The sequence below is a fragment of the Arachis stenosperma genome, chromosome 6 (genome assembly GCF_014773155.1).
Source record: "Arachis stenosperma cultivar V10309 chromosome 6, arast.V10309.gnm1.PFL2, whole genome shotgun sequence".
NCBI classification, from domain to species: Eukaryota; Viridiplantae; Streptophyta; class Magnoliopsida; order Fabales; family Fabaceae; genus Arachis; species Arachis stenosperma.
Genome location: NC_080382.1, coordinates 146,268,047 through 146,285,599, shown reverse-complemented (window position 1 = coordinate 146,285,599; position 17,553 = coordinate 146,268,047). Strand labels below are relative to the sequence as shown.

The following is a 17,553-nucleotide window of genomic DNA, read 5'->3' as shown; positions in this document are numbered from 1 at the left end:
TTATTATTTTTTTTTTTACTTTTTCAGACATCTTCTAGTTTAATAGGTAAAAAATTAATCCGTTATGATCCGAATTTTATTTAAAAATCTATCGCTAATTAATAAGTTTTTGTACACAAGATGAAATTTTAGAATTAGTTTAAGGGTCGATATATATATATATATATATATATGAGTTAACTGTCTTATATTATAAAAATACATTTTAAGAATATAATTATCAAATATTATATATACTAAAAATTAATTATCAATTAGTAAGGGTATATGACAATATATTGTTGAGTTTAGTAAATAAATAATATTATTTTAGTGATAATAAACATAGTGTTATTTGAGTTAATAGTCCAATTAAGATTTGATGAAATTGTTTAGTATTGCAGGCTCATGATTCATAATGCAGCCAAATCAATGAAGTTAAAAAGTCTAACTAGAAAGACCAAATACTTACAAGGTTGTTGAAAGAAATTGAATCCATAACCCAATCCTTTACCGTTCAAGCAAAAGAAAAGCAGCTCTAAGCTTATGCTAAGTTCATGTTGGGTAATGCTCAGTTTTTTCTTACCAAGAGCCAAAGAAGAAGAAAAGAAAGCTAATTAAGAAGATTATATCAAATCAATATCAATAAAAGCAAGTTAAGCTTAATCAAAAGGGTTAAAGGTAATTTATTTCTATTTATATGAAAATCAATTGTTTGTTGTTTTCTTTTTTTCTCTGCATTAGCTAGTAAGTTGAAGAAAGTGGGTAGCTATCTTACTCTGCTGTAATTCAATGGTTGATAATGAAATTTGGGGATAAAGCATAAGATTAAGGATTTAGATTTTGTCAAGCTCTTTGAAAAAGTTAATTGCTGCTGCTCTTTCTTCTACTGTCGTGCTTAATATTGATTTCTGATCCCTGATTTTCTATATTTATGAAAGAAAAAGAAAAGAAATTTAGCCAACTCAAAATTTAAGAAGTTGACCTTGTGAAAAAATTTTAACTGAAAAAAATAGAGCTCATACAAAAAGAAAAATCATCTTCATTTCTGCAAGAAGAGAGAGAACTCGGAAAAAAAAAAAGAGTGAAACCTTACAAATCAAGTTTGAAATCTTAAAAATATTGTATTTACACTAAGAGAAACATTCTACCAAGATAAAGAACAATGTTCGAGAGTTCAAAATATGAGTTCAGCATATAAAGTTTGAGTTGTAAATCATCATCTACTTGATGATTCATCATTGAGTATTCTGTTTTAAAGTTGTATCTTTCTTTGTTCTAAATCAGTGATAAAAGACATTCAAATGAGGTATTAAGTAAAAGTCATTGAAAAAAAATGCATAGAGAAATTTAGAGAGAAAATACAAGATTTATTTCTTGTCTTCTTTGATTGTATTTTTGTTTTGATTCTGATGTCTGAGTTGTATCTTTTGTTAAGTTGGGTAAACACTTAATGTGTTGAGAGTATAGGAAGTTGCATGGTCAAGTCAAGTTTAGGTAGAAGCTTGATTCGTCCCAGATAGGATTAGGTTGAATTTTAAAAAATTGGTGTATGTAATATTTGATATGATAGTGAAAATTTCACCGCTGCTGTGGTGAAGACTAGATGTAAGTTGCATTACACGATGCAATTGAACCAAGATACATGATTGTGTCATCTTCTTTTTCTTTACACCGATTATATTTTTTCACGATTTATGAGACAAAATAAAATTGTCTCCTGCAGACAAAATAGAAGCTAAATTACATTTTTTAGTTTAAGACAAAATTAATCAAATATAAAAAGAAAGTCATAAATTCAAACTCCTTCTCTAGACTACCAAAAACCTTTATATATATTTGATATCTTACAAATTATTTACTATTATAAATAAGTTTTGATTACTAATATATTATGTGTTCATTTATTCTACTATAACAAGTTTTCTATTCTTCTAGTGATTAATCGTTTAGTTTAAAAAATATATAGATCAATATGTATATTTGTATATAGTACTTTTGTATATATATATAATACATTAGAAATGAAAAGAAAAATGTTTTCTTAATGATTCTTTAGTAATGTTCTTAAAATATCTTTTTATTTTCATGCCCTACCTAGGGTTACAAATTAAACTTACTACGTCTTCCTGAGTGGGAAAAAAAATGAACGCAACATGTGCCTTTTCATGCATGCGTACGTTATCATTCTATGTTGTATCTGTGTGGCCCTTGCATTTTGTTGATATAATTGTTCATGGAATACTATGAATTGTTTAGAGGTGAATACAAAACCAAGTCAAGATAATAGATAATCACCAATTTAGAGGTGAATATATGTTGGAGTTACATATTTGACTAAATTAGTATTTATAATGATATGTATTTTTATTTTAACTTATTTACACATGAAAATATGAATAATCATTTTAAATGTGGACTAATATATTAAAAGGGATTTGGGCCGAAAGCATGGGCCGGATGGCCCGTTTATTATAACTTTTTTTATGAGTAAATGAACTAGTCTGCGCTTAATTTTAAAAAAACAATAACTCAATTTATTTAATTTGAACAAAATTTATACATTTTTAATATTTTAAATTTTATTTAACAATTAATCTAATGTCAATGAATTAAATTCATAATTTAATTTGGCCAATATTCTAGTTGGCAGTGTTATTACGTCCACCTAATTAAAGTGTTAATTATTTGTCCACTCTAATATTATGCAACAATTCATATTTAAGTTAAAGACAACAATATTCTTTTTTATAAATCTAAGCTATAATAAATAGTTACTAATTATTTGTTCATTTATTATTATTTGTTTTTGTCATACATCACTCTTGCTCTAAAATAATGCTTAAAAGAAAGGCTGAAAAACAAACAAAAGAAGAGACACTAATTACAACACTAATTGCTCTGTTAAAATTAAATTTTTAATAAGTCCAAGCTATAAATAGTTACTAATTACCAATTTTATGGTAGGGAAGACTCAAATAAATTAACATATAAATAGGAGGCCAAAAATAGCATATCCTCAAGTATAAATAAAGCCTCATATTGACACTAAAAGGTGTGCACTTCTTCATTGCAACCCCTTCCTTTTGGTTACACAAAAGAAGCAACTATTTGTTGCTTCAATTGTTGACTTTATTTATTGAATTTGAAAAGGGGGAGCAATAATTTTTGAATAATAAGGCAATGGCAAAGACATCCTTGGCTTTTGTATTTGCCTTGTTGTTGGCTTTGCCAATTCATTCAGTTTTTGCTAATGAAGTGAATCCATTGAACCTTTTTGATGGTGTTGAAGCACCAGTGGAAGCCAAGACTTTTGATTGGGTTCTAGAAGCCAAGTAAGTCATGCTTTTTTTTTTTTAATTTTTCTCATTTTTAGAACAATCACATTTGTCTATTACAATAAATAGTGTTATTTGAACACACATATTAGGGGTGCACAGACCGGCCCGGCCCGAAGGTTCGGCCCGGTCCCGAACACTTTAGGGGCTAATTTGGTGTGATTTTATTGGATTTAGGGCCGGGTAAGAATCTCAAAAATAGACCCGGTCATTATTTTGGGTCGGGTCCGGGCCATAACTCGGGTCACCCGAAGTTGGTCCGGTGGCTCGGTCATCATACACAATTAATATTTTGTGTTATTAGTGATGGATCATGACTATTCTTATGTGGAATTTAAGTATTGTAAACCTTAATATTTTGTGTTATTAGTCATTATAAAACTATAAGTTAATGTTTTATGTTTAGAATGCATAAGACTTTAGACTAATGCATAATATTGTGTTATTTGTATTGATTTAAATATTTGGTATTATTAGACAATATTAGTATTGATTGTGGTTATGCTTTAATTTTAAAGAAGGGTTGGTTTTTGTTATATTTTTCTAAGTGAATTTTACCATATTAAATAATGGTTGGAGTCTTGGAAATTTAGATATTTTTACATGCTAACTTACAAGAAGGTATCAACGTAATGTAATGTTAACGGCCCGATTTTTACTCGGTATAATTGTGGCCCGAAAGTGTATTGGTTTCATCGGGTCTAGGGTCGAGTTCGGATCTAATAAATAGACCCGGTGTATATTTTGGATCGGATTTGGGTCCCATCAGCCCCGACTTCACCCGGCCCATGTGCACCCCTAACACATATATATAGTCATCGTTATATTTTATGTCGATAAATTGTTTATTTGCAATTTGATAGATGAGGTGATGATTCTATTTATAATACATTGAATGCATATAAGGATATTGCATGATAGTATTATGAAAATCAAGAGAATTTTCTCCACTTTTTCATAAAAGAATCGGAAGAAAAAGGGGTATTTTAATTTAGAATATGAAGTTTTAAAATTTTATAGCTTTGTTATTGAAAAGAAAATCATTGAAAGTATAATATTTTTGTTTTACAAAATTGTGTATAAGATTTGTGTCATCTTAAAAAAAATCAATTTAATAGAAAGAATATCACATCAATCATTTTTATGTCTAATTTTATATTTAATTTATGCTATTTAAAAATATATTAAGTTAATTTTAATATATTTTTATGAAAAAAAACTCAAGAGTCAACTGAATTTATTATTTTTTGTCATTATTTTAGTTATCAATTTAATATTTTTAGTATAACAATTTAATAATATATTTTTAATTCGTATTTTTAAATATTACTAATTAATTACTGCTTACAAACAATAAATTTTATTAATTTTTTAGAAATTTTCAATTTTTATATCACCAAATGTATTTATTCACATACATGTCTTTTTTGTTTTTATATAAATCAGGAATTTAGAGACCGATAAAAAAATTCCTACAATATTCGATAAGAAAGTACAAGCACCAGCTGCATCTCCAAGAAGAGCTCTTGTAGAATCACCAGAATTGGCTCCACAAAAAGCTTTTCTTGATTTGGAATCATTAAAATTGGCTCTAAGAAGAAATCTTGTGCAGTCACCAGAATTGGCTCCACAAAGAGCTTTTCTTGACCTAGAGTCACTAAAATTAGCTCTAAGAAGAAATATTGTACAGTCACCAGAATTGGCTCCACAAAGAGCTTTTCTTGATCTTGAATCACTGAAATTGGCTCTAAGAAGAAATCTTGTACAATCACCAGAATTGGCTCCACAAAGAGCTTTCTTAGATTTGGAATCACTAAAATTGGCTCTAAGAAGAACTCTTACAGAATCACCAAAATTGGCTCCACAGAGTGCTTTCTTAGACGTAGAATCACTAAAATCAACTCTAAAAAGAGCTCTTGCAAAATCACCAGAATCGACTCCAAGAAAAATCCTCGTGGAATCACGGAAATTGGCTCCAAGAAGTGCACCCGCACAAGCACCAACATCTTCTCAAGAGAAAAAATGTTTCTTTATGATATGTATATAAACTAAGTTGATATCTTTTTTTTTATCGACTAAGTTTATACACCATATTTTTCTGTATTCAATTCATTCAAATTGATGTTGGAATATTTTTGTGCGGAAATTACATTCTTGATTCTCTTACAGTGTTATCTAGTTCGATCTTTTGCTTTAAGTTTGTCATACTTAATTAAATAAATCATCGATCAAATTTATATTAAAATCTTAACTCTTTTTTGTGTAACAAGACATAAAGTATGAAATAAAAATAAACAAGCTAACACTACAAGGGAATCGGGTGTTACCTGCGGTAAAATACCAGCCTTTTTTTCAGAGCGCTGCTGTTCGAGTGAGCTGCTGCAGTTTTTCATGCGTTTTGATGGTCCGCCTCCAATAGATCCAAAATGGTTGCCCTCTTTGTTCCAACCACATCTAATAATCTTATTGTCAGCCCAAATTGTCAGCCGTTCTCCCCAATCGCTCCAAATTGCCTGATTTGTTGCGATTCCTGCTGCGTAAATACTCTCCCGCTCCAAATAAACTGAATCGAGGCGGTATTGGGCCTTCACCACAGCAGATAACTTTGGGGGGAAGGGGGTTTTGCCTCACTAAAATACCCAGACAAAAAAAAAAAACGATTAAAAAAATGTACATTGAAATAAAAACGATTAAAAAAACGAAAAAAAATGTACATTGAAATAAAAAACAGCGTGGATTGCCAGTGTACAAAACAGTATTTTTGCGGCCATTTAACCGGAAAATAGTGGCGATTGCGAACTAGCCGTTAGAAATTTGAAAATTCAGGTTAGGAGATAGCGGCGGTTTTAAACCGCTGCCAGTTACATTTCAAAAAACATTGGCCGTTAAACCGCGACGTTTTTAAACCGCCGGTAAACGCATTAGTCTTTAAACCGTGGCCATTAAATAGCGGCGGTTTCAAACCGCCGAACATTTCGTGTGGATCACAGATTTCCAGATTGCGGCGGTTTTAAACCGCCGCTAAACATTGCGACGCTAATCCTGGGTTTTGCGGCGGTTGTGCCAAGGAGGCGACGCTTAACAAACCGCTGGAATTCCGTTTGGCGGCGGTTTAAAACCGCCGCAAATCACTTCAGAAACCGCCACTATTTCCCGATTTCCTTGTAGTATAAGTGTAGAAAATTAAGATAAAAAACTGAAAGAACAGAAGAAAAAGATGGAATTAAAATGAAAGAAACAAAAACAGTCTCATGATATTTTGGTAGATTCATGACTTGTGTTTTTGTATAATGGTGTGACGACTGAAAATTTTTAGAATTTAAATGTGAGGAAGTAATATAGAAACTTCTCTGATGTATTAAGACTAATTTTATTTATAAAAAAAATTCTAAACTATTTAATATAATTTTAAACCAGAAATAAAATTATGTTTGACCTTCAAAATTAATCATCCTTATTTTGTGACCATACTTCACGTCACATTATATCTTCTCTTATTTTATGTAATTCCCATTGTGATCTCTCCATTATTACAAGTAGGGGTGGAAACAGGCCAGACCAGGCCAGGCTTTACTCTTAACAGACCTAGTCTGTTATACAGTTGATTGGCCTGAGCCTGGCCTGCAGCCTGTTATAGGTTCTTTATAAAGTACTAGGCCTGACCTGTTATTCAGCCTGGCCTGGCCTGAAGCCTGTTAAAAGGCCTGATAATTTTTTTACAAAAATAAAAATATTATTTAAAAAATTATTTTTTAATAAAAATAGTTATATGTAATATGTCATATATTTAATATTTATAAAAAATTTTAAATTTTTAACATATTTAAAAAATACAAAAATATTTATAATAAAACATATTAAATTTAAAATATATTATAATTTTATTAATAATAAATAATTATTTATATATTTAATTATATTTTGATAGGCTCAGGCAGGCCTGACAGGCCTATAAGACTAATTAGTAAGCCTGGACCTGGTCTATTAATGTATTAAGGCTTTTAAAAGAGTTTGAGCCTGTACCTATTTTATAATAGGCCAGGCCAGACCAGGCCAAATACAGGCCAGGCTGCAGGCCCCTGGCAAACTGCCTGACCTTTTTTTACCCCTAATTACAAGCCCTTTATGCTTATTACTGAATAACTGAATAATAATAATAATAATAATAATAATAATAATAATAATAATAATAATAATAATAATAATAATAATAATAATGCTCATTTGAAGAAAAGTTTTCAAACCAAAAAATATAAATGACTTGATGAATAAATTATATGCCATAATTTTCCTCCAAAGCCAAAATGTTTCTATTTATAATTTAACATGGATAATATGATTTAATGATAATGTTAAAGAGACAAGAAAAAAAAATTCAAATTTCAAACAGCTCAAACTAACTTCGATTCTTAAAATATGTTGTTAATTTTATTATTATTAGTCTTAAATATTAATTAATACATATAAATGTATCCTAAAGTGAAGTAATAAAGAGACGAGGAAATCGAAATTCCTGCGTTACAGGTAGTAAAACTCCAAACTGTTGGATAGTAAAATTCTAACATGTTTTAGTGTGTATTTGAATTACGGTTTGTGAATGAAAGTTTGTATAAAATTAAGTTTGTAAAATTAATTTTGATTAAAAGTGAGTTGATATTAGCTGATTTATGTTTGGTAATTCTTATTTAAAATGGATTATAATAAACTAAATATTTTTTGAATTACATTATTTAAAATCACTTTAGATGAAAAATTATAAAAAAAGACATAAATTTAAATAATTATTTTATATTATCTTATAATTTTATTTTAGATATCTAAATATATTTTAATTTTTAGTACTTTCAGTATTCTTTACTCTAATAGGACTAATAGAATCATAATACAAAATAAAAAAATATTCTATAAAAAATAACAATAACAATTAAAAAATTCATATAAACAAAAAATAATAAGAGTTTTATAAAAAATAATAATATGCATGAGAGAGTATTGGAGAAAAAATATTATAAAACAAATAACAAATATATGAATAACGAAGGATACAATTGGTACATAAAAAATTTTTCCGGTCCACCGTAAAAAAGTGAACGGAAATTAATACTTTTTTAATTTTGTTTTTGGAAAATGTTTGATAACAAAAAAAATAGCCAAAAACAGCTAGAAACTTGTTTTATTTAGCATTTATTAATTATTGTGATAATTAATAAATATTAAATAAGGCAAATTCTAACTTTTTTTCTCCCTAGCATTACCGTTTTTTTTTTTAATAAAGCTAAGCTATATGCCTATAAATAAATATAAAAAATATTAGTCGTACACTAAAATTAGTTATTTACTAATGTATTCATTTATAAATACATGTGTAGTTTAGTTTATTTTTACTATGTATTTATATTTTAACATGTATTTATACTAGTAGTTAACTTTAATAGTTGATTTTAGTATACATATAGTATAGTTGAATAATTAAAGGCATGATTTTACAATTGATATGATATATTATAGTTTATAGACATGATCTTCATGATATAAATGTCAAATTTAACGATAAATTTTATAAAAAAATCCAACAAAAAATTATACAACGGACATAATGGTTATTTTAAACTGCTTTAGAATTTTTTTTTCGAAGATATTAAACTACCCAAAAAGCTAAATGAACTTTTTTTTTTTTGAAAATAGTAAACTACCGAAAAACCTAAATGAAACTTATATTGTGTTAATTGCTAAATTTATTGGATCCGTAGATTGTTAATTTGTTATTGCAACCACTTTATATTTGTATGAAGTCATATATAGCAATAGTTTCAAATTAATAACAAATATATAGGAGGCAAAAAATAGCATGTTCTTCCACTATAAATAAAGCCTCATATGTAACCCTAAGATTTGTGCACTTCTTTATTGCAACCCTGCCTTTTTAGTCACACAAAGGAAGCAATTATTGTTGGTTAAATTTTTGAATTTATTGAATTTGAAGAAAAAGAAAGAAAGGGAAGCAATAATTTTATTGACAATTAAGGCAATGGCAAAGTCATCATTGGCTTTGGTATTTGCCTTGGTATTGGCTTTGCCAATCCATTCTGTTTTTGGTGATGAGGTGAATGAGAATCCATGGAAGAACCTTTTTGATGAAGAAATCAGTGTTGGTTCACTGGAGGAGGTTCCTAAGCTTCACTTTGTTGATCATCATTCTGAATTCCAAGATTGGGTTCAAGAACTCAGGTAAGACATGATTTATTTCTTTTCCCTTAATTTCACCAAAATCACATTTGTCAATGTTTTTATAAATCATGTTATTTGATTATAATTATGTGAAAACTCACATTCAATCGTCTTCACGCGAAGTCGTTAATTGAGACCGTTAGATAATAATTTAGTCAAACATATTAAATTATCTAACGATTTTTAATTAACAACTTTATGTAAAGATAACTATATATGAGTTTTTTCTTTATAATTATCATTGTAATTTACATCAAGAAATTATTCATTTAATATTTGATTGAATAAGTAATTAATTTCATTTATAATGAAATTGATATTCTATTTCAATTGTAAAAAATAAACAATTATTTTTATTAGTTAAACGAATTTCATTTTATTAGGTTTTGAATAAATAAAATTCTTAATTTTTCTCTTATTTTATAATTTGAAAAGAAATAAGTGTGTAAATGAAATTATTTTTAAAGATTAATGTTTATAAGAAAATAACATTATATTAATTTGATAATCACTCAACTTTTCAGCAATTTGGACAATAAAAATGTCAACAAAGTAGTTTCTAAAGAAACACCAGCATCTGCACCGGTGCAAGCACCTAAAGTGTCTCCACCAAAACGTGCACCAACAGCATCACCAAAGGCTGCACCGAAAACTGCACCCAAGGCTGCACCAGTTGCATCACCAAGGTCTGCACCAAAAGCTGCACCAGTTGCATCACCTATAACTTCAAGAAGAATTCTTGTGGAATGACCAAAATTCACTCCAAAAATGTCTCCTATAACATCATCAAAATTATCTCCAAGAAGTGCACCCGCAAAACACCAACATTCAAAACCTATTAAGAGTGATTCTTTACATAAACAAACTCAATTGCAAAATGTTTAAACAAAGTTGATAACTCATAATTTTCTATCACTATTTTATTATTATTGACTATGTTTGTACACCATATCACAACTGTTTATTATCGAATTCATAATTTCAATTGATGTTGGCAACACTTTTGTGTCCCCCTCCTAAAATTAGGAGTAAGATTCGAATTCATAATTTTTAGTTGAGTATGATAAAACTATATTATTTGGGCTATAATTTATTAGTTTTGTGCTCTCTCCGTTACAAGACTGTTATGCGCTCTTTTAAATTAATAACTCATTTATATACATCATCATTTTGAGCAAAATAATTTACTATGATTTCACTTCAAACAATTATTTTATATCCACAATGATTATGATCAACTTTAATAGAGAATCTTATTACTATCACTTAAAGTGTTGCTTAATATTATTGTGCACTCTAATATTATACAATAATTTCTCTTTGGTTAAAGACATAAGCTAATTTGCCAATAAATTATAATTCAAATGACATAGTCTTCTTATACTAATTTAAGAAGTTACGCATTTGAATCTCTCTATACACATAAGTACTTAATAAAATATGAAAAAAATGTAAGCATCCATGAACCAAAACAAATCACCATACTGCAAATTTTCCACAAAACAAAAAAAATCCTAATAACATAAACAAAATAATGAGATGAACAGCAAATCTAATTAAATAAATCTAATTCAAACGATAAAAGCTTAAGTTTTAACATTTAATTCTAAATTATAATTTAGTTATCTTTATTTGATTTTAAAATTTCCATTGAAAATGATTTATATAAAAAATTTCTCGAAATCCAAAGTAATTATGCTTAAATTTAAATAAACCAAAGTAATTGTTCTGTCTACTAATTTAACAATTCAAACAGTAAATGTTAAGTCTTATACTAAAAATATGATATAGTATATTTTTTATTTTTGAAACTTGTTAAAAATTTTAAAAATATTCTTAAATTTTATTTTGTTTTAATTTTATTCCAAGAGTTTTTTATTTGTACCAAATATATTCATGGTGACTAATTTTTTAAAAAAATTAGGACCAATTAACAATACTTTCATCATAAGAACAACCTTTAACATAAATAAACCATACATAATTGTCATGCATTATTACTGATTTGGTCATAAATCTTTTAAAAATTTAATTGTCAAGAATATATTCGATACAAATAAAAAATTTTAAGAACAAAATTGAAACAAAATAAAATTTTTTAGTATTTTTAAAAATTTTCAATAAATTTCAGAAATAAAAAATATATTTTTCCTTAAAAATAAAATAACTAAAATCACATGCAACATACTATTTTAGAATAATGAAAATTTTACTTCAATAATTTAAATTTAGACCCTAATTTAATTAAAAATATATAATAATTACACAAATGAACACCAAATCTATTTAGAGTTTAGACCCTAAGCTTGTAACATGATTGAGAGACTGACACGTGGCACTCTAAAATTCTTTCAATTCAGTCTTATATATATTAAAAGATAAAATATGTGTGGATAAGAATCTCCAGTGTGTCACACCCACACAGGAAGCCACTAAACTCCAATTGCTATTTACTTTTTCTACATTCATAACATTATTATACTCTCTAACTGTCACAACTCCTCCCACAAGCTCCTCAACTGTTCTACGGAGGTACCCCTCCTCTATTTCAACTTCTCTGCCTCCAAAACCATAACATCATCTTGCATTGACTATGTAGTATAAATTACCATTATAGTTATCTTTTGAGTTTTGTTGATGTCTATTTTTAACCTTTAGTTTTGGATCCAAAATTTCACTTTGGATAGGTGATTCGAGCATGAAAGGTTTGAATTATCATTATCACTTAGGTTGACATGTTTAAGGTTTGTTGATCACTAATAGCTAACAAGAGAAACTCTTGAAGCCAGTAATTTTTAGTATTTTTTGCCATTATTTGATCAGCACAAACACTAAATTGTCATTTTACTAATTCATGTGTGCAAATTTTGAAAAAATATAAGTGCAAATTGTATTGATTCATGTTTGCAAAATTCTAGTAAATATAAATGCTTCTTGTGTGCAAAACGTCTGTAAATATGGATGCAAATTATTGTTGGCTAAGTGCTCGCCAAAAATGATAATATTTACTGACCATGTAGCATTAGCTAACACTCATGCTGCTGAAAACTTTCAGGAGAAGCTGCCAAGGGTAGAATCATGGACAGCACCCAAAAGGGAGCCCTTATGAGCAATGAAGGTCTTAAAGATTTACCACTCATGGTATATATTCTCCACTGCTCTACTTTATGGCAATTTCATTATGCTCTTACTCAGTTATATTTACTTTAACCTGTGACTGTGACTATGATTTCCCTAACTATTCCCATCATGTCGAGCATTTAGACGGCAATACTGATCTTCATTTCTGGGGAGTATAATAACAAAGAAGAAAAGGATATGAATGTAATTATGCATACAGAATCAGAATCAGGGTAGTTAATATTCTGTTTAGTTAGTTAGTGCTGTTAGTCTTGCTAGCCAAGGCAGAGGTAATGCTTGTATATATAAGTGTTGAACATCATCTTCTTTCTTTCTTTCTTTCTTGCAACACACTCATCGGTGTGGCTTTCAATTTCTCCACACAATAATCTCAAATCACTAGTTATTCATTCTCGAATGATTATGTGATTAGAAACATCCATGTTTTATTTGCAAAGTTACCCAGAATATTAGTATATTACAGTTATACTTAGTAACTCATAAACTTATTGTCTGATGGGCTCAATGGTGAAACAGGAACTGCAGCAATACAAGAATAACCAAAGAAAGTTAAGCTCTGCCCGAGAAGAGACCCGTGATCAATCTCGCTGCCTTATCTGCACACGAGACAACAGTTGTCAAACAGTTTATTCAAGAACCAAACTGATGCATACTTTGATTGGAAGAGGGAAGCCACAGGAAGCTCAGTCCATCTTCAATAGTTTAACAGAACAAGGACATAGGCCAACTCTTATAACATACACAGCTCTTGTGGCTGCCCTCACCCGCCAGAAGCGTTTCAAATCCATTAATTCGCTTCTTTCTAAAGTTGTAGAGAATGGAATGAAGCCTGATTCAATACTTCTCAATGCTATGATCAATGCCTTTTCCGATTCTGGCAAGGTTGATGAAGCCATGAAAATCTTTCAAAAGATGAAGGAGTATGGATGTAAACCTACAACTAGCACTTATAATACCCTCATTAAAGGATTTGGAGTTGCCGGAAGGCCTTCCGAATCTATGAAATTGCTAGAGATGATGGGCCAGGATGAAAATGTAAAAGCTAACGAGAGAACTTATAATATTCTCATCCAAGCCTGGTGCACCAAGAAGAATCTTGAAGAGGCATGGAATGTTATGTACAAGATGGTAGCGTCGGGCCTGCAGCCTGATGTTGTCACCTTCAACACGTTCGCAAGGGCTTATGCTCAGAATGGTGAGACAGAAAAGGCAGAAAGATTGATATTGAAAATGAAGTACAATAGAGTGAGGCCTAATGAACGAACTTGTGGTATCATAATAAGCGGTTATTGTAAAGAAGGCAATATGACAGAGGCCTTAAGGTTTCTTCACAGAATGAAGGAGCTTGGAGTTCAACCGAATCTCGTCATTTTCAACTCTCTAATCAAAGGATATTTAGACATTACAGACACAAATGGGGTAGATGAGGTGAGTTCTCATTTCTGATGCTTTTTATGAGATCAACATTTTCCTTTTAAGCATTCCCCTCTATAATAAAAATTGAAAATTGGGCAGGCACTAACATTGATGGAAGAATTTGGGATAAAACCAGATGTGGTGACATTTAGTACCATCATGAATGGATGGAGCACAGCAGGTCTTATGAAAAATTGCGAGGAGATATTCGAAGACATGGTGAAGGCTGGGATAGAGCCTGATATTCATGCATACAGCATCCTTGCAAAAGGTTATGTGCGCGCCGGACAGCCACAAAAAGCCGAGGCTCTTCTGGCCTCCATGAGAAAATATGGTGTCCATCCAAACGTTGTGATCTTCACTACCATCATCAGTGGATGGTGTGCTGCAGGAAGAATGGACCGTGCTGTTAAACTCTATGACAGAATGCATGAAGCCGGAACTCCGGCAAACTTGAAAACTTATGAGACTTTAATATGGGGATATGGAGAAGCAAAACAACCTTGGAAAGCAGAAGAGTTACTTGTTACCATGGAAAGCAGGGGTGTTGCCCCAGAAACCACCACTATGCAACTGGTTGCTGATGCCTGGCGCGCCATTGGTTTTTCCAAGGAAGCCAAGAGAATTCTAAATGCTTCAGAAGAGAATCTTGAAGTCAACAAGATACCATTTCAAAGCTTGGATAGGATTTATAATAAAGAGCAACTGAGTGATTCCCAGTCTAATCCACTGCAGAATGGCAACATAAGAAGCAAAATGATAGTCAATGGTTCTGTGATTTCCCAGAAGGCTACCACTTGCATTGTTTTGGTTCGAACAAGTTCATATCGGCTTCAGCCACTTATTATTAGTAAGCATGAAACTCAAAACAACATTTATAGGCCCCTCCTTGATTGTTGCAAGGCAGTGCCAATACATTGTTAAGCCTGCTGATTAGTTCTGTCCAAGTAATTGTAAATAGATGAAGACTCAGGTGCAGATAAATTTATGTGAAGTTGATAGCTGTGAGAGCCGTTAGATGACAATTTAGTCAAATCTATCAATTCATCTAGTAACTTTCATCTATCAACTTCACATGAAATTAACTGCACTTGAATTTCCACCTTGTAAATATCATCCGTGGAGTACGGAAAAAGAAAGTCACACTTGCAGTTTTTACAAAATGCTGGTGTAAGATATTCATGTTCAGTTGCCAAAGATGCATGATGACTGAAATCATTCGTTTACATTGCTTGTGTTTATAAAATTAGACACTTGTGAATTAACCATCTGAAAAATTTTAGATTTTATATACTTATATCCTCGCGTTTGTAAACTTTTTAAGATAATAAATAGAAGTTTAAGTCAAATTTCATATTCATGTAATATATAAAATGTCTCAATAATTTTTTTTTTTTACAATGCAAAAAAAAAGTGATATACTTACCTCCAAAAGAAAATCTTTAATCGATTATTTTAGTTATTTATTTATTTCAATATTTTTTAACTTTAGCTTTCGATAAAATGAAAGATGATGAATTTAGTTCACAAATACATAACATAATTCACCACTGATGAGATTTCACAAGAAAATAAATAATTAGCCTACTCCTCATGGATAAGATAAAATTGTATTTTAGAGAGAGAATTAGATTTAGATGTAGGTTTATCCAAATCTTAATTAAAAATTGCCAATATTATAAGGAGGATGCTCCTCCATGTGTCGTATTATTATTGGACGTATTAATGAATTGATTATTTTTTTAATTTTTTTATAACAATAACAATAAACCCAATAATCAACCAATTTACAAAATCCATTGGACCGTAGTTTTTAAAAAAAAAAAACAAAAATCAGGGATATATGTCTTTGTATAAAAAAATTTAAATATAATTTAGTTCAAATTGTGTAAATCGATCAGATCAAATCAAGTCTAATAATTATAATGCGGATAATTGAATTTATTATTATTACTATAATAAACCAACTTTATTCTAGTTTATTAAAAAATAAATTATTAATCAATTTAATAAAAATGTTCAATAATATTATGACATATATAAATGTTTTAAAAAAATAACGTTTTTAGTATTTTTATCAAAATAGTCTTTATATTATAAAGCATTACTCACTAAACAACAATAATTAGAAACGTTTGGTGTGTGGTCCCCTATGATTTAGATACACTTAATTTTTTATGTTTTTAGTATATTTTATATTTTAATATATATTTTACATAAATAATTTTTTTTACATATAATATGCTCCTATCTGAACAATGGGTCATAGAAATAACTACTTAATTTGGATGTAGAATCACATGTTAGATTTTTATTTTTACATGTTGACTTGACTCGGCCAAACCTAACATGAATGTGATAATAATATTATTGATTGACGAGCTAAAAAGACTTGCATAATTATTAATATGTATATTTATGTATAATAATATAACAAAATATTTTATGCATGTATAAAAAAAATTAATAACTAAATTAATTATTATATATTTATATATAAATATATATCATTTAACTTATTTTTAATTTATATTTTATATTTTAATATATTAACTATATACAAATAATTAATTTGATAGTTAATTTTTTTGTATATATAATATAATTTTAATATTAATATTATCCATAGTCCATAGCCTCCATAGGAATATAGGATTATTAGAAAATATAGAAACCAATACAAACACGAGACTCCAAATTTTATTATAAAAGACTTAAATGACTACTGCTAATACTAATACTAATAATAATATAACAGCAACTAATATAATACTATAATAATATAGAAGTTTGTTTGTTTCTTTGGGCCTTTGGCCCCGTCCCTTATCAAAAAATAATAATAATAATAATAATATAGAAGTAATTTACATAATTTGAAAAAAAAAAGTCATAACTTAAATGGAAAAAATAAAAATAAATTAAATCAATATATATAATATCCTCATTATATATAATATAAAAGTATAGATAATTAACTATTTGTATAAAATTCTTTTATATTAAGAATATATAAAAAATAAATTCATCACTAAATATGCTTAAACTTATAATAATAATAATAATAATTACAACATGGCTATTAAATTTAAAATAAAAAAATCAAAATAATAAATAAATCTATAAAAATTTATATTTTAAATAAATTATTTTTAAAAAAATTAACAAAATTTTTTAAGATACTAGATATAAACACACTACTTTTAAATTAACTTCTATAATTAAAATAAAAATTCTTTATTTAAACTAACTTATTCATATTTATTATTCTAAAAGACTTTATTAATAATTTTATTTTTAGAAACTAATATGTTCCAACTACAAATTATAAGAATTTTATTTATTACTCTACTTTAAAAAAAAAAAAACACATGATCAACATGAGTCACTATAAGATATTGATGAAATAGTGACGTGTCTCCACGTTAACGCCTATATAGTATGACAAATGATG

At 28.6% G+C, this 17,553-nt stretch overlaps 1 protein-coding gene across 4 annotated transcripts; it reads left to right on the top strand.

Moving 5' to 3' along the window:
- The first annotated feature begins 11,975 nt into the window (after positions 1-11,975).
- Positions 11,976-15,342, top strand: LOC130932997 (pentatricopeptide repeat-containing protein At5g21222-like). Of its 4 annotated transcripts, none has more exons than XM_057862478.1 (4): positions 11,976-12,077; positions 12,601-12,686; positions 13,203-14,114; positions 14,202-15,341. In XM_057862478.1, the coding sequence occupies exons 2-4, from the start codon at positions 12,624-12,626 to the stop codon at positions 15,024-15,026; spliced, it is 1,800 nt and encodes a 599-aa protein (XP_057718461.1). In that variant the 5' UTR covers positions 11,976-12,077; positions 12,601-12,623; the 3' UTR covers positions 15,027-15,341. The 4 variants fall into 4 exon arrangements, with proteins under 4 accessions (XP_057718461.1, XP_057718460.1, XP_057718462.1 ...); XM_057862477.1 differs by lacking the exon at positions 11,976-12,077 and adding an exon at positions 12,136-12,250 and having other exon boundaries at positions 14,202-15,342; XM_057862479.1 differs by lacking the exon at positions 11,976-12,077 and adding an exon at positions 12,164-12,289.
- Positions 15,343-17,553: the final 2,211 nt, after the last annotated feature.

Coding starts and splice junctions, on each gene's coding strand:
- LOC130932997 (XM_057862477.1), top strand. Junction 12,687..13,202: donor TTAAAGATTTACCACTCATG/GTATATATTCTC, acceptor ATGGTGAAACAG/GAACTGCAGCAATACAAGAA. Junction 14,115..14,201: donor ACACAAATGGGGTAGATGAG/GTGAGTTCTCAT, acceptor AAAATTGGGCAG/GCACTAACATTGATGGAAGA.